Source organism: Neofelis nebulosa, chromosome 9 (assembly GCF_028018385.1).
Source record: "Neofelis nebulosa isolate mNeoNeb1 chromosome 9, mNeoNeb1.pri, whole genome shotgun sequence".
Lineage (NCBI taxonomy): Eukaryota > Metazoa > Chordata > Mammalia > Carnivora > Felidae > Neofelis > Neofelis nebulosa.
In genome coordinates this window covers 39,666,407-39,683,720 of record NC_080790.1, presented here as the reverse complement: position 1 = coordinate 39,683,720, position 17,314 = coordinate 39,666,407, and the positions used below count along the sequence as shown (strand labels likewise).

At 37.3% G+C, this 17,314-nt stretch overlaps 1 protein-coding gene across 2 annotated transcripts in view; it reads right to left on the bottom strand.

Annotated features, from left to right (window-relative positions):
• Window positions 1–17,314, bottom strand: part of LOC131484791 (E3 ubiquitin-protein ligase RNF103) — a 106,574-nt gene that overhangs the window by 13,239 nt on the left and 76,021 nt on the right. For both annotated transcript variants that reach the window (XM_058683411.1, XM_058683409.1), the window contains one exon: window positions 2,903–3,082. In XM_058683411.1, the coding sequence (XP_058539394.1) occupies window positions 2,903–3,082 (180 nt within the window). The remainder of the gene's footprint in view (window positions 1–2,902; window positions 3,083–17,314) is intronic.

Genomic DNA, 17,314 nt, shown 5'->3' with positions numbered 1-17,314 from the left:
CCTATGAGCTCTACCTGCTTGAAAAGGTCTTTAGGAATCAGTACACCAGAAAGAAAAGCTAAACAGAAGACAGTGATCAAGTACACTAGTTCCCAGAGAAATGTTATCTGCTGTAATAAGGTAACATTTCTCAAAAATTACAAAGTCTGACAAGGGTTGGTGAAAAGGTATGGAAAAAGGAACTCTCATCCACTGCTTGTGGGAATGTAAATTAGTAAAGCCTCTTTGGAGAACAATTTTGCAATTGTAGCAAATTTCAGCCCACTTATTTTTAACCCAGCAATTCTACTTCTGAGTATAAAACTGTTCTAGAGAAACCTTTACACATGGGCAAAAGAGAAAAGACATTCACAGCAGCACTGTAATAGCAAAATATTGAAAACAGCCTAAATGTCCATCAGTGGAGGAAAAGTAAAATGTGATACATCCATCTGATGAAACACCATCCACTAGTTAAAAAAAATATGTCATTATGGGTATGCTTCAAAAACACAATGATAAATGGAAAACAACAAGGCAGAATGGTATATACAGAATACCATTTCTACCAACATCAAGATTCATAACAGTGATTAATTATGGGGTGGTTGAGAGAGAAGGGAACTGGGAAGACGTATTAAAGGAGCTTCAACTTTAGTAATACTGTTTCTTCTAGAATATAAAACTGAAGCAAATACAACAAAATGTCAAATTGTATTCATTCCGGGTGACAGGTACTTAAACATGTACTATATTATCCTGTGTACTTTCATCTTTGCAATTGGGGAAACAAAAACGGCTGTGCATACAGAGCTTTATGGGGGGTGTGGGGAGAATAAGCCAGATGTTTTCTAATGTTCACTCAGAAAAGGAAATACCGAAAAAATTTTAAATAAACTCATCAGGGTCACAGCACAGAGCCCGACGCGGGCCTCGAACCCACAAACCGTGAGATCATGACCTGAGCCGAAGTCGATCACTTAACTGACTGAGCCACCCAGGCGCCCCTGAAAATGTTCGTTAGTGTAAAATTTCTCTGTAATTTCTGAGTCCACACTCAAGTCTAAATATCTAACAGTCATTTGGTGCCATTCTCAAGGAACTATAATTCTGAGTTAGGACTTCTTAATTTAACAGAAATTAAGTTAAAAAACAGAAACTAGGGGTGCTTGAGTAGCTCAGATGGTTAAGCGTCTGACTTTGGCCCAAGTCATGATCTTGCGGTCCATGAGTCTGAGCCCAGAATAGAGCTCTGTGCTTGACAGTTTGGAGCCTGGAGCCTGCTTCAGATTCTGTGTCTCCCTCTCTCTCTCCCCCTCCCTCACTCACACTGACTCTGTCTCCCTCAAAAATGAATAAACATAGGGGCGCCTGGGTGGCGCAGTCGGTTAAGCGTCCGACTTCAGCCAGGTCACGATCTCGCGGTCCGTGAGTTCGAGCCCCGCGTCAGGCTCTGGGCCGATGGCTCGGAGCCTGGAGCCTGTTTCCGATTCTGTGTCTCCCTCTCTCTCTGCCCCTCCCCCGTTCATGCTCTGTCTCTCTCTGTCCCAAAAATAAATAAAAAATGTTGAAAAAAAAAAAAAAATTTAAAAATGAATAAACATAAAAAAAATTTAAAAAACAGAAAACAACTGGATGTAAATTTAACCTATGACTCAAGCTGTCACTGGCCTAGAGACAGATGCATGTGAAAGATCACAACAGTATTACACTGGACAATAAAAGAAAACTAAATTATGTTTATTTTTATTTTAAATATTATAATACATTTTTAGAAATTAAACTGATAGCTCACATGTGTGAATACCCATTACAAGTTTGCAGATTCCTAAGATGTAAGGAAGCATTAGGTAGAGAGCCAGAGATAAGACAGAAAAGGAGGTGGGGTTAAAGCCAAAGATAAACTTGGATTGAGTGATTATCTATCTATCTATCTATCTATCTATCTATCTATCTATCTATCTATCTATCTATCTAAAGTAGGCTTCATACTCAGTGCAGGGCTTGAACTCACGACCCTGAGATCAAGAACTGAGCTGGGATCAAGAATTAGATGCTTAGGGGTGCCTGGGTGGCTCAATCAGTTATTAAGCATCTGACTCTTGATCTCGGCTCAGGTCATGATCTCATGGTTTATGAGTTCGAGCCCTGGAATTCTGTTTCTCCCTCTCTCTGATCCTCCCCTACTCATGCTTTCCCTCTCTCTGTCTCAAAATAAACATAAACTTGAAAAAAAAGAACTGAATGGTTAACTAACTGAGCCACTCAAGAGCCCCAGACCTGGACTATTTTAACATTCTGCCTTGGGTGACTCTGCTCTCGGAACAGAGGAAATTCTCTTCTTATTCCTCCAATGCACAGGCTCACTTCTTACTCCTCTGACTCAACTCTCAGGTCACTTTATAACACTGTTCACATGAGGCAGAATATTCTAAGCAAAGAAGATTTATATGCTTATTTTGCCATTATTGCAACAACACTGCAAAAGAAAATGAATCATAAAATAATGATAGTAATAATTATATTTTGCATTTGTGTAACACTCCAACCAAGACAATATAAAGAATAAAAACCAGGGGCGCCTGGGTGGCGCAGTCGGTTAAGCGTCCGACTTCAGCCAGGTCACGATCTCGCGGTCCGTGAGTTCGAGCCCCGCGTCAGGCTCCGGGCTGATGGCTCGGAGCCTGGAGCCTGTTTCCGATTCTGTGTCTCCCTCTCTCTCTGCCCCTCCCCCGTTCATGCTCTGTCTCTCTCTGTCCCAAAAATAAATAAAAAATGTTGAAAAAAAAAAAATTAAAAAAAAAAAAAGAATAAAAACCAGAGTGGAGTCTGTTCTTCCCATTCAAGAAATCCAGCCAGTACTAATAAAAGTAGCAAGAGCCATCAGCATTAATGAGGAGGCTGCAGATAATGGCCATCTTACCCAGCTGGTTCTTCATCCCCATGAGCACAGAGTTCATGTGAGCTTTGGAAGCATAGAGCTTGCTCACAGCCTTCCTTGACCTGATCATCTCCTTGGCCAAAACTACACAGACGTCTTTCTGGCCCTTCTTGGCAGCATCTTTCACTGACCGTTTTACTTTTTCTTCTTCTCTTTGGATATCTAAGTTTAGAACATAAGACAAAACACCAAAAAATTAAGGGTAAACCAGATTTATTGGCATTCAAATCCATTCTTATGGTGATCTAAATGGGTCTATTAAAAGGAAAACAGAGGTGCCTGGGTAGCTCAGTCAGTGGAGGGTACAACTCTCAATTTTGAGGTTTTGAGTTCAAGCCCCATGTTGGGTGTAGAGATTACTTAAAAATAAACATTAAAAAAATTTTTTTTTGAGAGAGAGAGACAGAACACGAGTGGGGGAGGAGTAGACGGAGAGGGAGACACAGAATCCGAAGCAGGCTCCAGGCTCTGAGCTGTCAGCACAGAGCCCAACATGGGGCTTGAATACATTTACTATGAGATCATGACCTAAGCCAAAGTCAGACACTTAAGTGACTGAGTCAACCAGGTGCCCCTTAAAAATAAAATCTTAAAAAAAAACTAAAAAAAACAGAGAGGATGATTTAAACAAAATTAAAACAATTAATGTGATAGGTTTTCATTATTTCCAGAAACAACATTAAAGTAACTTAAGAGTAAACAGGTAAGTAAATCCTATTACATTAGGCAAAATTTCAAAACTGCCTTTCCAAGGCCGTTCTAACATTCATTGGTACTGTACTAAGGAACTTTAAACATACTATAAATGAGCTTTCTCTAATAATCAATAATGTTTCTACAATTATGGGAGTATAATCTCTGTACATTTATTAATGATTTATAAAAACCTGCAACTTGAGGAAAACCCAAACATATTAAAGTCTCAAAACATCATCAACCAGAGGTAAGATACGTCTGTATTATATGCTTTATGAACAGCAGAGATACTTTTATTGTGGTAAAACACACATAACATAAATTTGCCATCTTAACCATTATTTTAAGTGTACAGCTAAGTGGTATTAAGCACATTCATTTTGTTGTGAACCATCACCACCATCCATCTCCAAAATTCTTTATAACTTTCAAAACTGAAACTCAGGCTGTGTGCCCAGGGTCATGGGGATCTGTCTCTTGCTTTAACAATGTACGTAGACAGAAAGGCCCCATACCATTTTTCTAGTTGCAATTGTTGGAATCATCTTCTCTGCCATCCTCCACCTGTAGGATCAGCCAACACCACATTTCCAGCTTAACTCCTTACTGCTATTAAACACAAGTGCCCAGATTCATCTGAAGTATTCCACTGAGGTTCTGAGATTCCTAAGAATCATTCCACCTTCAACTTCCTGGTCAACATTTACCTGTGTACCTCCTATACCTGCCTCTCCTGGGCTTCTATTTCAACTGCTAGAATGTGACTCAGCAGGGCCTGGGCCACTTCCTTCATAAGTGGGCACCTCGCATCTCTTGAAGATGAAAAATCAGCTCCCTCTTCCAGGAGGTGCAGAAGCCGCCTCAAGATCAGTGGGGTAAAAACTCCAGGGTTCTAGACAAGAACCTGAAGCAGGCCCCTTGGGATCTGAAAGCCAGGGTTCTGCCCACGCAGACCCCTCATGTCTGAGACTTTTTGGAGAACCATTTCCTGGATGAGGAGGGGAAACTCAGGAGGATGGTGACCACCTGACTTGCCTGCGCAGGTTGGCCAGCCACCAGGCTGGGCAAAGGTCTCTTCGAAAGGCTCACTCCTCAAGCAAGACTAAGTCTGCATAGCCCGGCAGCCTCTGAAGGGATCCCTCTGGCACCCCCTTGGTGTCTGGGCTTCTGCCTGAGCCTCCCTGTGCAGCCACGAGGCAGCTTTCAACCACCCAAGAGCCCCACCCTGACCGTGTACCAAATGGAAACAATAATGCTTTTCGCAGCAAAAACAACAAAAAACCTCAAACTCAAACCCATTAAACAATGACATCCCATTCCCTCCTCCCATCACCCCCCCAGTAACCATCATTCAACTTTCTCCCTTTACGAATTTGACTACTCTAAGCACCTTATATAAATGGAATCATAGAGTATTTGTCTTTTTGTGGACTAGCTTATTTCACTTAGCATAACATCCTTAAAGTTCATCTGTGTTGTAGCATGTATCAGAATTTCTTTTTAAGGCTTTCCACTGCATGTATATGCCAATTTTGTTCATTCATGTATCAACAGGCATCTGGGTTGCTTTTAACTCTTAGCTATTGTGAATAATGACACTATGAACATAAGCATGCAAATATCTCTACAAGACCCTTTTCAAATTTTTTGTGTATATACCTATATTACCATAGACTGGGTGGCTTAAAAATCATAGATTTATTTCTCACAATTCTGGAGGCTGGAAAGTCCAAGATCAAGGTGCCAACAACCAATTTGGTTCCTGCTGACAGCCTACTTCCTGGTTTGCAGACAGTTAGCTTTTTGCTGTATCCTGACATGGCCAAGAGACACAAAAATTCAGTCCACAGCATTCTGCTCTGCCCCCTCCCCCCGCCCCAAATTTATGTCCTTCTCACATGCAAAATGCACTCATTCCATCCCAACCACCTCAAGTGTCTTAACTCGTTCCAGCATCAACTTTAACTTCTCAAGTCCAAAGTCTCATCTAACGCCTAAAACTAATGTAACATGTGAGCCAACTATATTAAAAAATAAATTATATATAAAATATACAATCTAAATTTTTTTTAACATTTATTCATCTTTGAGAGAGAGACAAACAGAGCATGAGCAGGGAGGGGCAGACAGCGAGGGAGACACAAAATTCAAAGCAGGCTCCAGACTCTGAGCTGTCAGCACAGAGCCTGATGCGGGGCTCGAATTCATGAACCATGAGATCGCATGACCTGAGCCAAAGCCGGATGTCACCCAAGTGCCATATATATACACAATCTAAATCAGATATGGGTGAGACTCAAGGTATGATTGATCCTGAGGCAAAATTATTCTCCAGTTATGAACATGCAACAGGCATTCCAAAAGGGAGAAATAGGGAAGGAAGGGGTGACAGTCCCAAGCAATTCCAAAACCTAGCAAGGCAAACTCTAGAAGACCTTAAAAGTCAAGAATAATCTTCTTTGACTGAGTGCTCTGACTTCCAGACCTACTGAGGTGGCAATATCACCCTCATACTTTAGTGGGGTACCACCATGCTGTGACTTTCTGTAAAGGCTCCATCCAACCTAAGGCTCTGCTGGTGGGGGGGGGGGAGGGGAGGGCATACCACCAGGGGTCTACTAGAAGTCTTTCCCTACAGCTTTGATTAGAAGCAGTGTGGGTTACTAGAACCAAGATGGTAGCTCTGATGATCTCTGAATCAGCTTTTGAGACATTCTTTCCTTGAAGAACAGTGCAAGTTTGAAGCCTAATGGTCTGTTTTATTGTCCTGTCCTGCAGAATCTAAGTCTGACAGCCTTCATTCATTCTGACCTGTATCTATCTCCTTCAGTCCAAATTGGCAGTAATCTTGCTGGGGTCACTGAAGAAGTCCATGGTTAACACACATTCTAATCTCTTTATCAAATGGTTGGTCAGTCATACCCTTGTGTCTTCTTCTAAACATGCTTTCTCATTTTTTGCAATATGTACAGATTGAGACTATTCTAAATCTTTAAGTTCTGTTTCCTTTTTGTTTAACGATTCCTTCTTTGAAATAATAAGTGAAGTCAGCAAGGTTGCCTGATAAAATACACAGAAATCAGCTACATTTATATACATTGATAACAAAGTGGCAGAAAGATGAATTAGGAAAACAATTCCATTTACAACTGCACCAAAAAGAATAAAATTCCTAGGAATGAACTTTACCCAGGAAGTGAAAGACCTGTACTCTGAAAACTATTAAAACAATGATAAAAACAATGAAGATGATACAAACAAATGAAAATATATTCATTCCATGCTTGTGGACTGGAAGAATATTAAAATGTCTATACTATACAAAGCAATCTGCAGATGCAATGCAATCCTTATTAAAGTACCAACAGCATTTTTCACAGAACTAGAACAAATAATACTAAAATTTGTATGCAACCACATAAGACCCTAAAAAGCCAAAGCAACCCTGAGAAAAAAGAATAAAGCTGGAAGTATCATAATCCCAGGTTTCAAGATATAGTACAAAGCTATAGTAATCAAAACCCTATGCTACTGGCACGTGCGCACGCGCACACACACACACACACACACACACACACGACATATAAACAAATGGAACAGAATACAGAGCCGAGAAATAAACCCAAACTTATATGGTCAATATATGACAAAGGAGGCAAGAATATACAATGGGGAAGACACTGTTTTTAGTAAATGGTGCTGGGAAAATTGGACAGCTACTTGCAAAAAAATGAGACGATACCACTTTCTAACATCATACACAAAAATAAAGTGGACTAAAGAACTAAACATGAGACCTGAAACCATAAAATTCCTAGAAGAAAACATAGATAGTAATTTTTTTTTACCATGGCCTTAGCAACATTTTTCTAGATAAGACTACTCAGGCAAGGGAAACAAAAGCAAAAATAAGTTATTAAGGCTACATCAAAATGAAAGCTTTTGCAAAGGAAGGAAATTGTCAACAAAAAAGCAACCTGCTAAATGGGAGAAGATCTTTGCAAATAATATATCTGATAGGGGTGAATATCCAAAGTATATAAAGAACTTAAACAACATATCAACACTAAAAACACCCCAAAAAACAAAAAACCCACCCCAAACAAACCAATTAAAAAATGGGCAGTAGACCTGAATAGACATTTCTCTGAAGATCACCAACAAACACACAAAAAGATGCTCAACATTACTAATCATCAGGGAAATGCCAACCAAAACCACAATGAGATATCACCTTACACCTGTCAGAATGGCTAGAATCAAAACAACAAGAAATAACAAGTGTTGAAGAGGATGTGGAGAAAAGAGAACCCTCATGCACTGTTGGTGGGAATGTAAATTGGTGCAGCCACTGTGGAAAAGAGTATGGTGGTTCCTCAAAAAATTAAAAACAGAAATACTATTTGATCCAGTAATTCCACTACTGGGTATTTACCCAAAAACAACAAAAATACTAATGTGAAAAGACATATGCACCCCTCTGTTTACTGCAGCATTTACACTAGCCAAGATAAAGACAGAATAGAAAGATGTAGATAATAGAAAGATAAAGATAATAGAAAGATATCTCTTCTGATAAAGGCACTAAATCCCATTCATAAAGGATCCACCTTCATGGCCTAATTACTTCCCAAAGCCCCACTTCCTCCAAATACTATCACACTGGGGATGAAGGCTTGAACATATGAATTTTGGGAGCAAAACAAACATTGAGTCCATAGTAATACTCAAAAGCAGAATTGTGGAATCACATGGTAATTCTATTTTTAACTTTTTGAGGAATAGTCATACTGTTTTCCACAGCTGTTGTGCCATTTTACATTCCCACCAACAGTGACCACTGGCTGAAATTTCTCTACATCGTTGCCAACACTTGTTTCCCATTTTGTTTAATTGATAGCAGCCATCCTAATGGGTGTGAGGTGTTATCTCTTTGCGGTTTTGGTGTGCATTTCCCTAATGATCTGTGATTTTGAACATTTTTTCATGTGCTTATTGACCACTTGTGCATTTTCTTTGGAGAAATATTCTAAAAGCCTGAAAGTCTATTCAAAACCTTTACAAATTTTTGGATAGGGCTATTTTTTAGTTGTTGAGTTTTAAGGGCTTTATATATATATATTCTGGATATTAATCCCTTATCAGATATATGATTTATAAATATTTTCTACCATTTGGTGGGTTACCTTTTTACTGTTACTGTTTCTACTATGTATTTTGAGTCACAAAAATCTTTGATCTCCATAAAGTCCAGTTTGTTATATATTTTTTTTGTTGCCTGTAGTTTTGGGGTCAAATCTAAAAAATCACTGCCAAATCCAGTATCATGACGCTTTTGCCCTATGTTTTCTTCTAGGGATTTCAGTTTTAGCTTTTACATGTAAGCCTTAATTTTGAGTTAATTTTTGTATATGGTATTAAGTAGGGGTCCAACTTCATTATTTTGCATGTGGATGTCCAGTTCTCCCAGCCCCATCTGCTGAAAAGACTCTTTTCCCCAGTGAATGGTCTTGGCACCCTTGTCAAAAATCATTTGGCTATATATGTAAGGATTTATTTCTGGGCTCTCAATTCTATTTCATTGGTCTTTATGACTGTCTTCATGCAGGTACTACACTGTTTATTTATAGTTTTGTAGTAAGTTTTGAAATGAGAGAGTGTGAGTCCTCTAAATTTGTTCTTTTTCAAGATTGTTTTAGCTCTTCCCTGGGATTCTATATGAATTTTAAAGTGGATTTTTCTATTTCCGAAAAAAAGTCTTTGGGATTTTGAAAGGGTTTACATTGAATCTGTAGATCACATTGGGTGCTATTGATATCTTAACAATGCTAAGTATTCCAATCCATGGACACAGAATGTCTTTCCATTTACTTAGATATTTAATTTCTTTCAGTAATGTTTTTATAGTTTTCTTTGTACAAGTTTTCCACCTCCTTGGCTAATTCCTAAGTATTTCACTCTTTTTGTTGCTACTGTAAATAGGACTGGTTTTTAAAATTTTTTTTTAATGTTTATTTATTTAGGAGACAGAGAGAGACAGAGCATGAATGGAGGAAGGTCAGAGAGAGAGGGAGACACAGAATTTGAAGCAGGCTCCAGGCTCTGAGCTGTCAGCACAGAGCCCGACGCGGGGCTTGAACTCACGGACTGTGAGATCATGACCTGAGACGAAGTCGGACGCTTAACTGACTGAGCCACCCAGGCGCCCCAATAGGACTGTTTTCTTAATTTCTTTTTCAGACTATTCACTGTTAGTGTATAGAAATGCAGTTAATTTTTGTATGTTTTATATCCTAATTTGCTGAATTAACTTATTAGTTCTAACAGTTTTGTTGTAGAATCTTTAGGGTTTTATACACATTAAGATTGTATTATCTGAAAAGAGATAATTTTACTTCTTCCTTTTCAGTTTGGATGCCTTTTCTTTCTTTTACTTAATTGCTCTGTTTAGAGATTCCAGTACTCTGTTGAGGAGAGGTAGCAAAGTCAGGCAATTGTTGCGGTGTTTCTAATGGTACAGAAAAAGCTTTCTTTCACCACTGAGTGTAATGTTTGCTGTGGATTTTTCACATATGGCTTTTATTATGTTGAGGTAATTTCCTTCTATTCCTATCAATGTTACCATAAAAGGGTGTCAAATTCTGTCAAATGTTTTTTCCATCAACTGAGATGATCATGTATTTTTTCCTTTATTTTATTGATGTGCTATATTACATTGGTTGATTTACATATATTAAACTATCCTTGCATTCCAGGAATCCAATTTTGCCATGGTGAATAATCCTCTTGAATTTTGTCTGCTAGTTTTTTTTTTTTTTTCTTTTCTTTTTTGGTTATTTCTGCATCAGTGTCCATAAGAGATATTGGTCTGTAGTTTTCTTTTCCTGTAGTGTCATCTGGCTTTGGTATCAGGGAAATGATGGCCTTATAAAAGAACTTGTGTTTTCTTCTCAATTTTTTGGAAAAGTTTGATAAGAGCTGGGGTTAGTTCTTACAATGTTTGGTAGAAATCACCAGGGAATATATCAGATCTAGGACTTTTCTTTCTCAGGAGATTTTTGCTTACAGATTCAATCTCCTTACTAGTTACATCTGTTCAGATTTTCTCTTCATGTTTCAGTCTCGGTAGGTTTGTGATTCTAGGAATTTGTCCATTTCACCTATATTATCCAATTCATTGATGTACAACTGTTCATAGTACCCCTATAATATATATTGTCAATTTTTTTTAGAATCGTAGTAGCACTCCCACTTTCATTTCCAATTTTAGGCATTTGAGTCTTCTTTCCCTCTCTTTTGTCCTTTTAGTGTAGCAAAGATTTGTCAATTTTATTGGTGTTTTTGAAGAACTCACTTTTGATTTCTTATTCTCTATTGTTTTTCTATTCTCCATTTTATTTATCTCTGCTCTAATCCTATTACTTCTTTCATTCTGGTATTTTTAGGTTAAGTTTCTTCTTTTTCTAATTCTGTAAGATGTAAAGTTAGGTTGTTGATTTGAGTTCTCCTTTTTTAATGTAAGCATTTTTACAGCTATAATTTCCCTCTGAGTACTGCTTTTGCTACATACCGTAAGTTTTGATATACTGTATTGTGATTTTCACTGATCTATAAATACTTTCTAGTTTCCCTTATGGGGTGTGTGTATCTATCTATCTATCTATCTATCTATCTATCTATCTATGATACAGATATAGATGTACATATCGTATATATACATATAGGCCCATATACTGTTTTGAGTGTGTTGGGGTACCTGGGTGACTCGGTCAGTTAAGCATCTGACTTCGGCTCAAGTCATGATCTCACTGTGAGTTCAAGCCCCACATCAGGCTCTGTGCTGACAGCTCAGAGCCTGGAGCCAGCTTCAGATTGTGTGTCTCCCTCTCTCTCTGCCCCTCCCTCGCTCACACTCTCTCTCTCTCAAAAATAAACATTAAAAAAAGAGTGTGTTAATTTCCCAATATTTGTGAATTTTCCAGTGTTCCATCTTCTGACTTCTACTCAACCTTGTGGTCAGAGAAGACACATTATATAACTATATTTTAAATTGATTGAGACTTGATTTTTGAACTAACATATAGTCTATTCTGAAGAATGTCCCATTAGCACTTGAGAAAAATATGTATTCTGTTGTTGGGTATTCTGTATAGGTCTATTAGATCTAATTGATTTATTATGTTATTCAAGTATTCTTATTTCCTTATTATTTTTTTAAGTTTATTTATTTATTTTGAGAGAGACAGAGACAGCACAAGCAAGGGAGGAGCAGAGAGGGGGGAGTCAGGGAATCCCAAGCAGTCTCCACATTGCCAGCATAGAGCCCAACATGGGGCTCAAACTCACAAAACTACAAGATCACGACCTGAGCAAAACCAAGAGTCAGATGCTCAACTGACTGAGCCACCCAGGCACCCCTCTCATTTACCTTATCTGGTTGTTCTATTCACTTTTGAGAGTAGGTTATTAAAGTCTCCAACTATTATTGTAGAATTACTTCCCCCTTTAGTTTTGTCAATTTTTGCTTCATATATTTTGACAATCTTTTCAGGGGCATAGATGTGTATAATTAATTGTTATATCCTCTTATTCTACTGAAACTGTTAATAACATATAATGTCCTTCTTTGACTCTTCTAATCTTTTTTATTTAAAGTTTGTTTTGTGTAAATATAGCAACCTCCACTCTCTTTTGGTTACCATTTCCATGGATTATCTTTTTTTGTCCTTTCACTTTCAACCTATTTGTACTTTTGGATCTAAAGTGATTAAGTCTCAGAGTCACCTAAGTGGATCACTCAGTTGAGCATCTCTTGATTTTGGCTCAGGTCATGATTCCAGGTTCATGGGCTCCAGTCCCCTGTTGGGCTCCATATTGAGTGTGGAGACTGCTTAAAATTCTGTCTCTCCCTCTGCCCCTCTCCCTTATTCACACTCTCTCTCTAAAGTAAAAGAAAATAAAGTAAGTCTTTTGCAGACAGCATAGAGTAGAATCATTTTTTAAAAATTCCATTCTGCCAGGGTGCCTGGGTGGCTCAGTCAGTTAAGCATCCGACTTCTGCTCAGGTCATGATCTCGCAGCCCATGAGTTCAAGCCCCGCGTCTGGCTCTGTGCTGACAGCTCAGAACCTGGAGCCTGCTTTGGATTCTGAGTCTCCCTCTCTTTCTGTCCCTTCCCTCCTCTTGCTCTCTCTCTCAAAAATAAAAATAAATAAACATTAAAAAAAATACATTCTGCCAAGCTCTGTCTTTCAACTAAAGATTTAATCCATTTACATTTAATTACTGATATGAAGGGGCCTACTTTTGCCACTTGTTGTATTTTTCTGTAGGCCTTACAGCTTTTTCTTTAATTTCCTGCATTAATGTCTTCTTTTGTGTTTACTCATTTCTTTTTTCATAATGGAACTTTTCAAATCCCTTTTCATTGGCTTTTTGGTATAATGTATAGCTATTTTCTTTGTGATTACCATGGATATTACACTTAATATCCTAAAGTTATAACACTAACTTGAATTCATATGAGCTTAACTTCAATAGTATACAAAAACATTACTTGTATACAGCTCTGTCCCTACCCCCATTCAGTTACTGATGTCACTGAAGTACATTTTCTGTACTGTGAGTTCAAACACGTATTTTTTTTTAATGCTCAAGTCTCCTAAATCATGTAGAAAACAAAAACAGATATACAAAGTTACAAAAATGCTAGCTTTTATAATTGTCCATGTATTTACCTTTAACAGAAATATCTATTTTTTCACATGGCTTTAAGTTACTGTCCTATTTTAATTTCAACCGAAAGGACACCCTATAGCACTTACTGCTAGGTTGGTGTAGTGGTTAACAAATTCCCTAAGTTTTTGTTTATCTACGAATATCTTGATTTCTCCCTCATTCTGCTGGACATAGGATTCTTGGCTGATAGTTCTTTCAGCATTCGAATATATCGACCCACTGCCTTCTGGGCCTCAACACTTCTGGTGAGAAATCTGCTGAAAATCTCACTGAGGATCCCTTCTATATGGTGAGTCATTTCTCCCTACTTTAAACATTATCTTTCTAAAATTTGATTATAATGTGCTTTGGCATGAGTCTGTTTGAATATACATCATTTGGGGTATGTGGCACTTATTGGATTATATTCATGTCTTTCATAAAATTAGGGAAGTTTTTGTCAATATTTCTTTAAATCATCTCCCTGCCCCTTTTCTCTACTTTGCTTCTGGGACTCCCACAGGGTGTATGCTGGCCTACTTCATGGTGTCCTACAGATCCCTTGGGCTCAGTTTACTTCAATTTTTTTCCCTTCTTCTCAGACTTGATAATTCCAACTATACTATTTTCAAGTTCACTGATTCTTCTGCCTGCTCATATCTGCTTTCAAATAACGCCGGCAATTTTTTCATTTCAGTTACTGTACTTTTCAGCAGAATTTCTTGTTTTTCATGCTTTCTCTTTACTGATGTTTCCATTTTGTTCATGAACATTTGTTCATGTTTCTGTCATTTTCTTGACCTTGTCCACATCTTACCTTAGCTCTCTGCACACCTTTAAAACAACTGTTTGAAAATATTTGTTGAGTAAATCAGTCATCTGGTCTTTCTCAGGGACATTTTTTGTTCATTTATTTTCTTTTGGATGGACCATATTTTCCTGTTTGTACATCTTGTGATTTTTTTGTTATTGTTGAAAATGAGTCTTTGAATCTTATAACTCTGGAAATCAGACTCTCCCACTTCCCCAGGGTTTGCTGTTTTTTATTGATGTAGGGTACCTCTGTGCTGGGCACCAACCTGCTGCACTGTAAAGTTAAAGTCTTCTCAGATCTTTTCAGAGCTGCATTTTCCCCTCAGTGTGCATGGTGACCTTTTATATTCCCTCATATATACGGTTGTTTTTGGATGTCTTAGCTGTTGATATTAGGAATGTAAAATAGTGGAGTGCTCTGGAAAGCACTATGGTGTTTCCTCAAAAATTAAATATAGAATTACCATTTGATCCAGCAATTCCACTATAGGGTATATACATACCAAAAAAAAAAAAAAAAAAAAAAATGACATCAGGGCTTTGATGAGATATTTGTACACTCATGTTCATAACAGCATGATTCACAATAGCCCAAAGGTGGAAACAACCCAAATGTCTATCACAAGATGAATATAATGAAGTACTACTCAGTCTTAAAAAGGAAGTTAAATCAGTAGGGTTAGGAAAAGAAAAAAAAAAAAAGGAAGTTAATTCTGATTCATGCTATATAACATGGATGAATGTTGAAAACATTATTATGATAAGTAAAATAAGTCAGGCACAAAGGGACAGATATTGTTTGATTCCACTTATATGAGGTACCTAGAATAGTCAAATTATACATAGAAACAGAAAGTAGAACAATGGTTACTAGGGAATTTGGTATCCATTGTGGGGGGAAAGAAAGTTATTGTTTAATGTATACAGAGTTTCAGTATGGGAAAAAGGAAACGTTTTGAAAATGGATAGTGGTAAAGGGTTACACAGCAGTGTGAAAGTACTTAATGTCACTGAACGGTATACTTAAAACTAGTTTTGTATTAGGTATACTTGACTTTATAAGAAATAAATCAATACAACATCAACAGGAAAAGTATGATCCATTCATAAATATTTTTGTACAAATACAAGTACAGATATAAGTTTCAGATATATCTGAAAGGATGATCACCAAAATATTTGTGGTATTATGTGTGGGTGGTAGAATTTCAGGGTGGTTTTAACTTTTCCTATTTATACTTTTCTGTATCGATATGTATATTATTACTTTTATACTCATGGGGAGAGATATAGAAACCAAACTATTTTCATTTGAGAAGGGGGCAATGTATATGGTCTAAATTCATTCTAGTATTGTCTATGATGAGTACTCTAAGTGTATTAAACATCTAACTGAAAGCTAAAACTCTGGACTACATGAGTTCTCCATAAGAAGATGAGAACTACTTGTACTTATACTTTGCTTTATTGAGGTTACTATTGTTTTTCTCTTTAAACTTTTTTTTCAAGTAGATCATACACACAGAAAAGCATACATTACTGTAGAGATATACAAATTTTCACAAATTAAACACACCTATGTAACCACCATATCAAGAAACAAAGTATTACAAAAGTCTCTTTATGTCTGCCTTAATGCACCATGCCCCCAAGGGTAACCAGTACTCTGACTTCAAGATCATAGCTTAATTTTGCAGATTCTAGGTTTTGCACTGGTATTTTTTACAAAATCTATTCACCTTGACTGCTAATATAAAACCAAATGAAAGACAAGTCTTTCTATGATAAATTTTTATAAGCAAGTAACATTTATTTTATTAATGTTTATTTTGAGGGGGGCGGGTGGAGAGAATCCCAAGCAGGCTCCTGGCTCAGTGCAGAGCCTGACTTGGGGCTTGATCTCCATCCCATGAACTCTGAGATCATGACCTGAGCCAAAATCAAGAGTTAAGCATAACAGACTGAGCCACTCAGGCACGAAAATTCAGTAATTTTTAAAAGAAATTTTAAAAAGAAAAAACTTATATTTACTTACATATTTAATATTTCCAGCATGCTTCATGCCTCTGGGTAGATCCCAGTTTGTATCTTGTATAATATTTTCCTTCAGCTCACGACTTCCTTTAACATTGCTTGTACTGTAGATTTCCTGGCAGCAAATTCTCTTGGCTTTTGTATAAAAATGGCTTTGTTTCACCTCGACTTCAGAATGCTATTTTAACTGGATATAGAATTCTAGGATAATGTTGAGTTCTTTTCTTTCTTTCAGCACAATAAAGATGTTTTGGTTTGGGGTGCCTGGGTAGCTCAGTTGGTTGAGCATCTGACTACTGATTTCATTTCAGTTCAGGTCACGACCCCAGAGCCTGGGAGAGCCCTGAGTTGGGCTCCAAACTCAGTGTGGGGCCTGCTTAAGAATCTCTCCCTCTCTCTGCCCCTCCCCCCTGCTCGTTCTCTGTCTCTAAAAATAATTAAAATAATTTAAGAAACAGGAAAAAAAGATGTTTTGGTTTGCATTGCTTCTGAAAGAAAATTTTAATCATCCTTATCGTTTTGTTTTTTAATGTGATTTTTTTTCTCGGACTGTCTTCTCTCTTCATTGTTAACTTTTAGTAATTTGAATATGACATGCTGTGGTATGTTTTTGTTTGTATTATCCTTGACACATGACACCACTTGATATTGTTCCACAGGTCACTGATGCTGTGTTCATACATATTTTCCTTTACTTTTTTTCCCTCTGTATTATAGTTTAGATAGTTTGTACTACTTACTTTCACTGGTCTTAGTTTTTATACTGTCTTATGTGCTTCTTTAACTCATGCAGTGAAGTTTTCATTTTATTTTATTTCTAAATCCTAGAAGTTCCATTTTATTCTTTTCTGTATCTTCTATTTATCCCATTATATCCATGTTTTCCTTTAAATTCCTTAACATATTTATAATAGCTGTTTAAATGCTTGTCTGCTTTTTCAATCACCCCTTTTTTTCTGGGTCTATTTGTATCACCTGATTTTTTTTCCTGATTCTGGGTCACACTTTACTGCTTCTTTCTAGTCATTTTTCATGGGATGTTGGGCACTCTAAATGTTTCATTTTAAGTGTCTGAATTTTTTGGTCTTTCTTTAAAGAGCATTCACCTTTATTGGCATTTAAGCTGTTTGCAGAT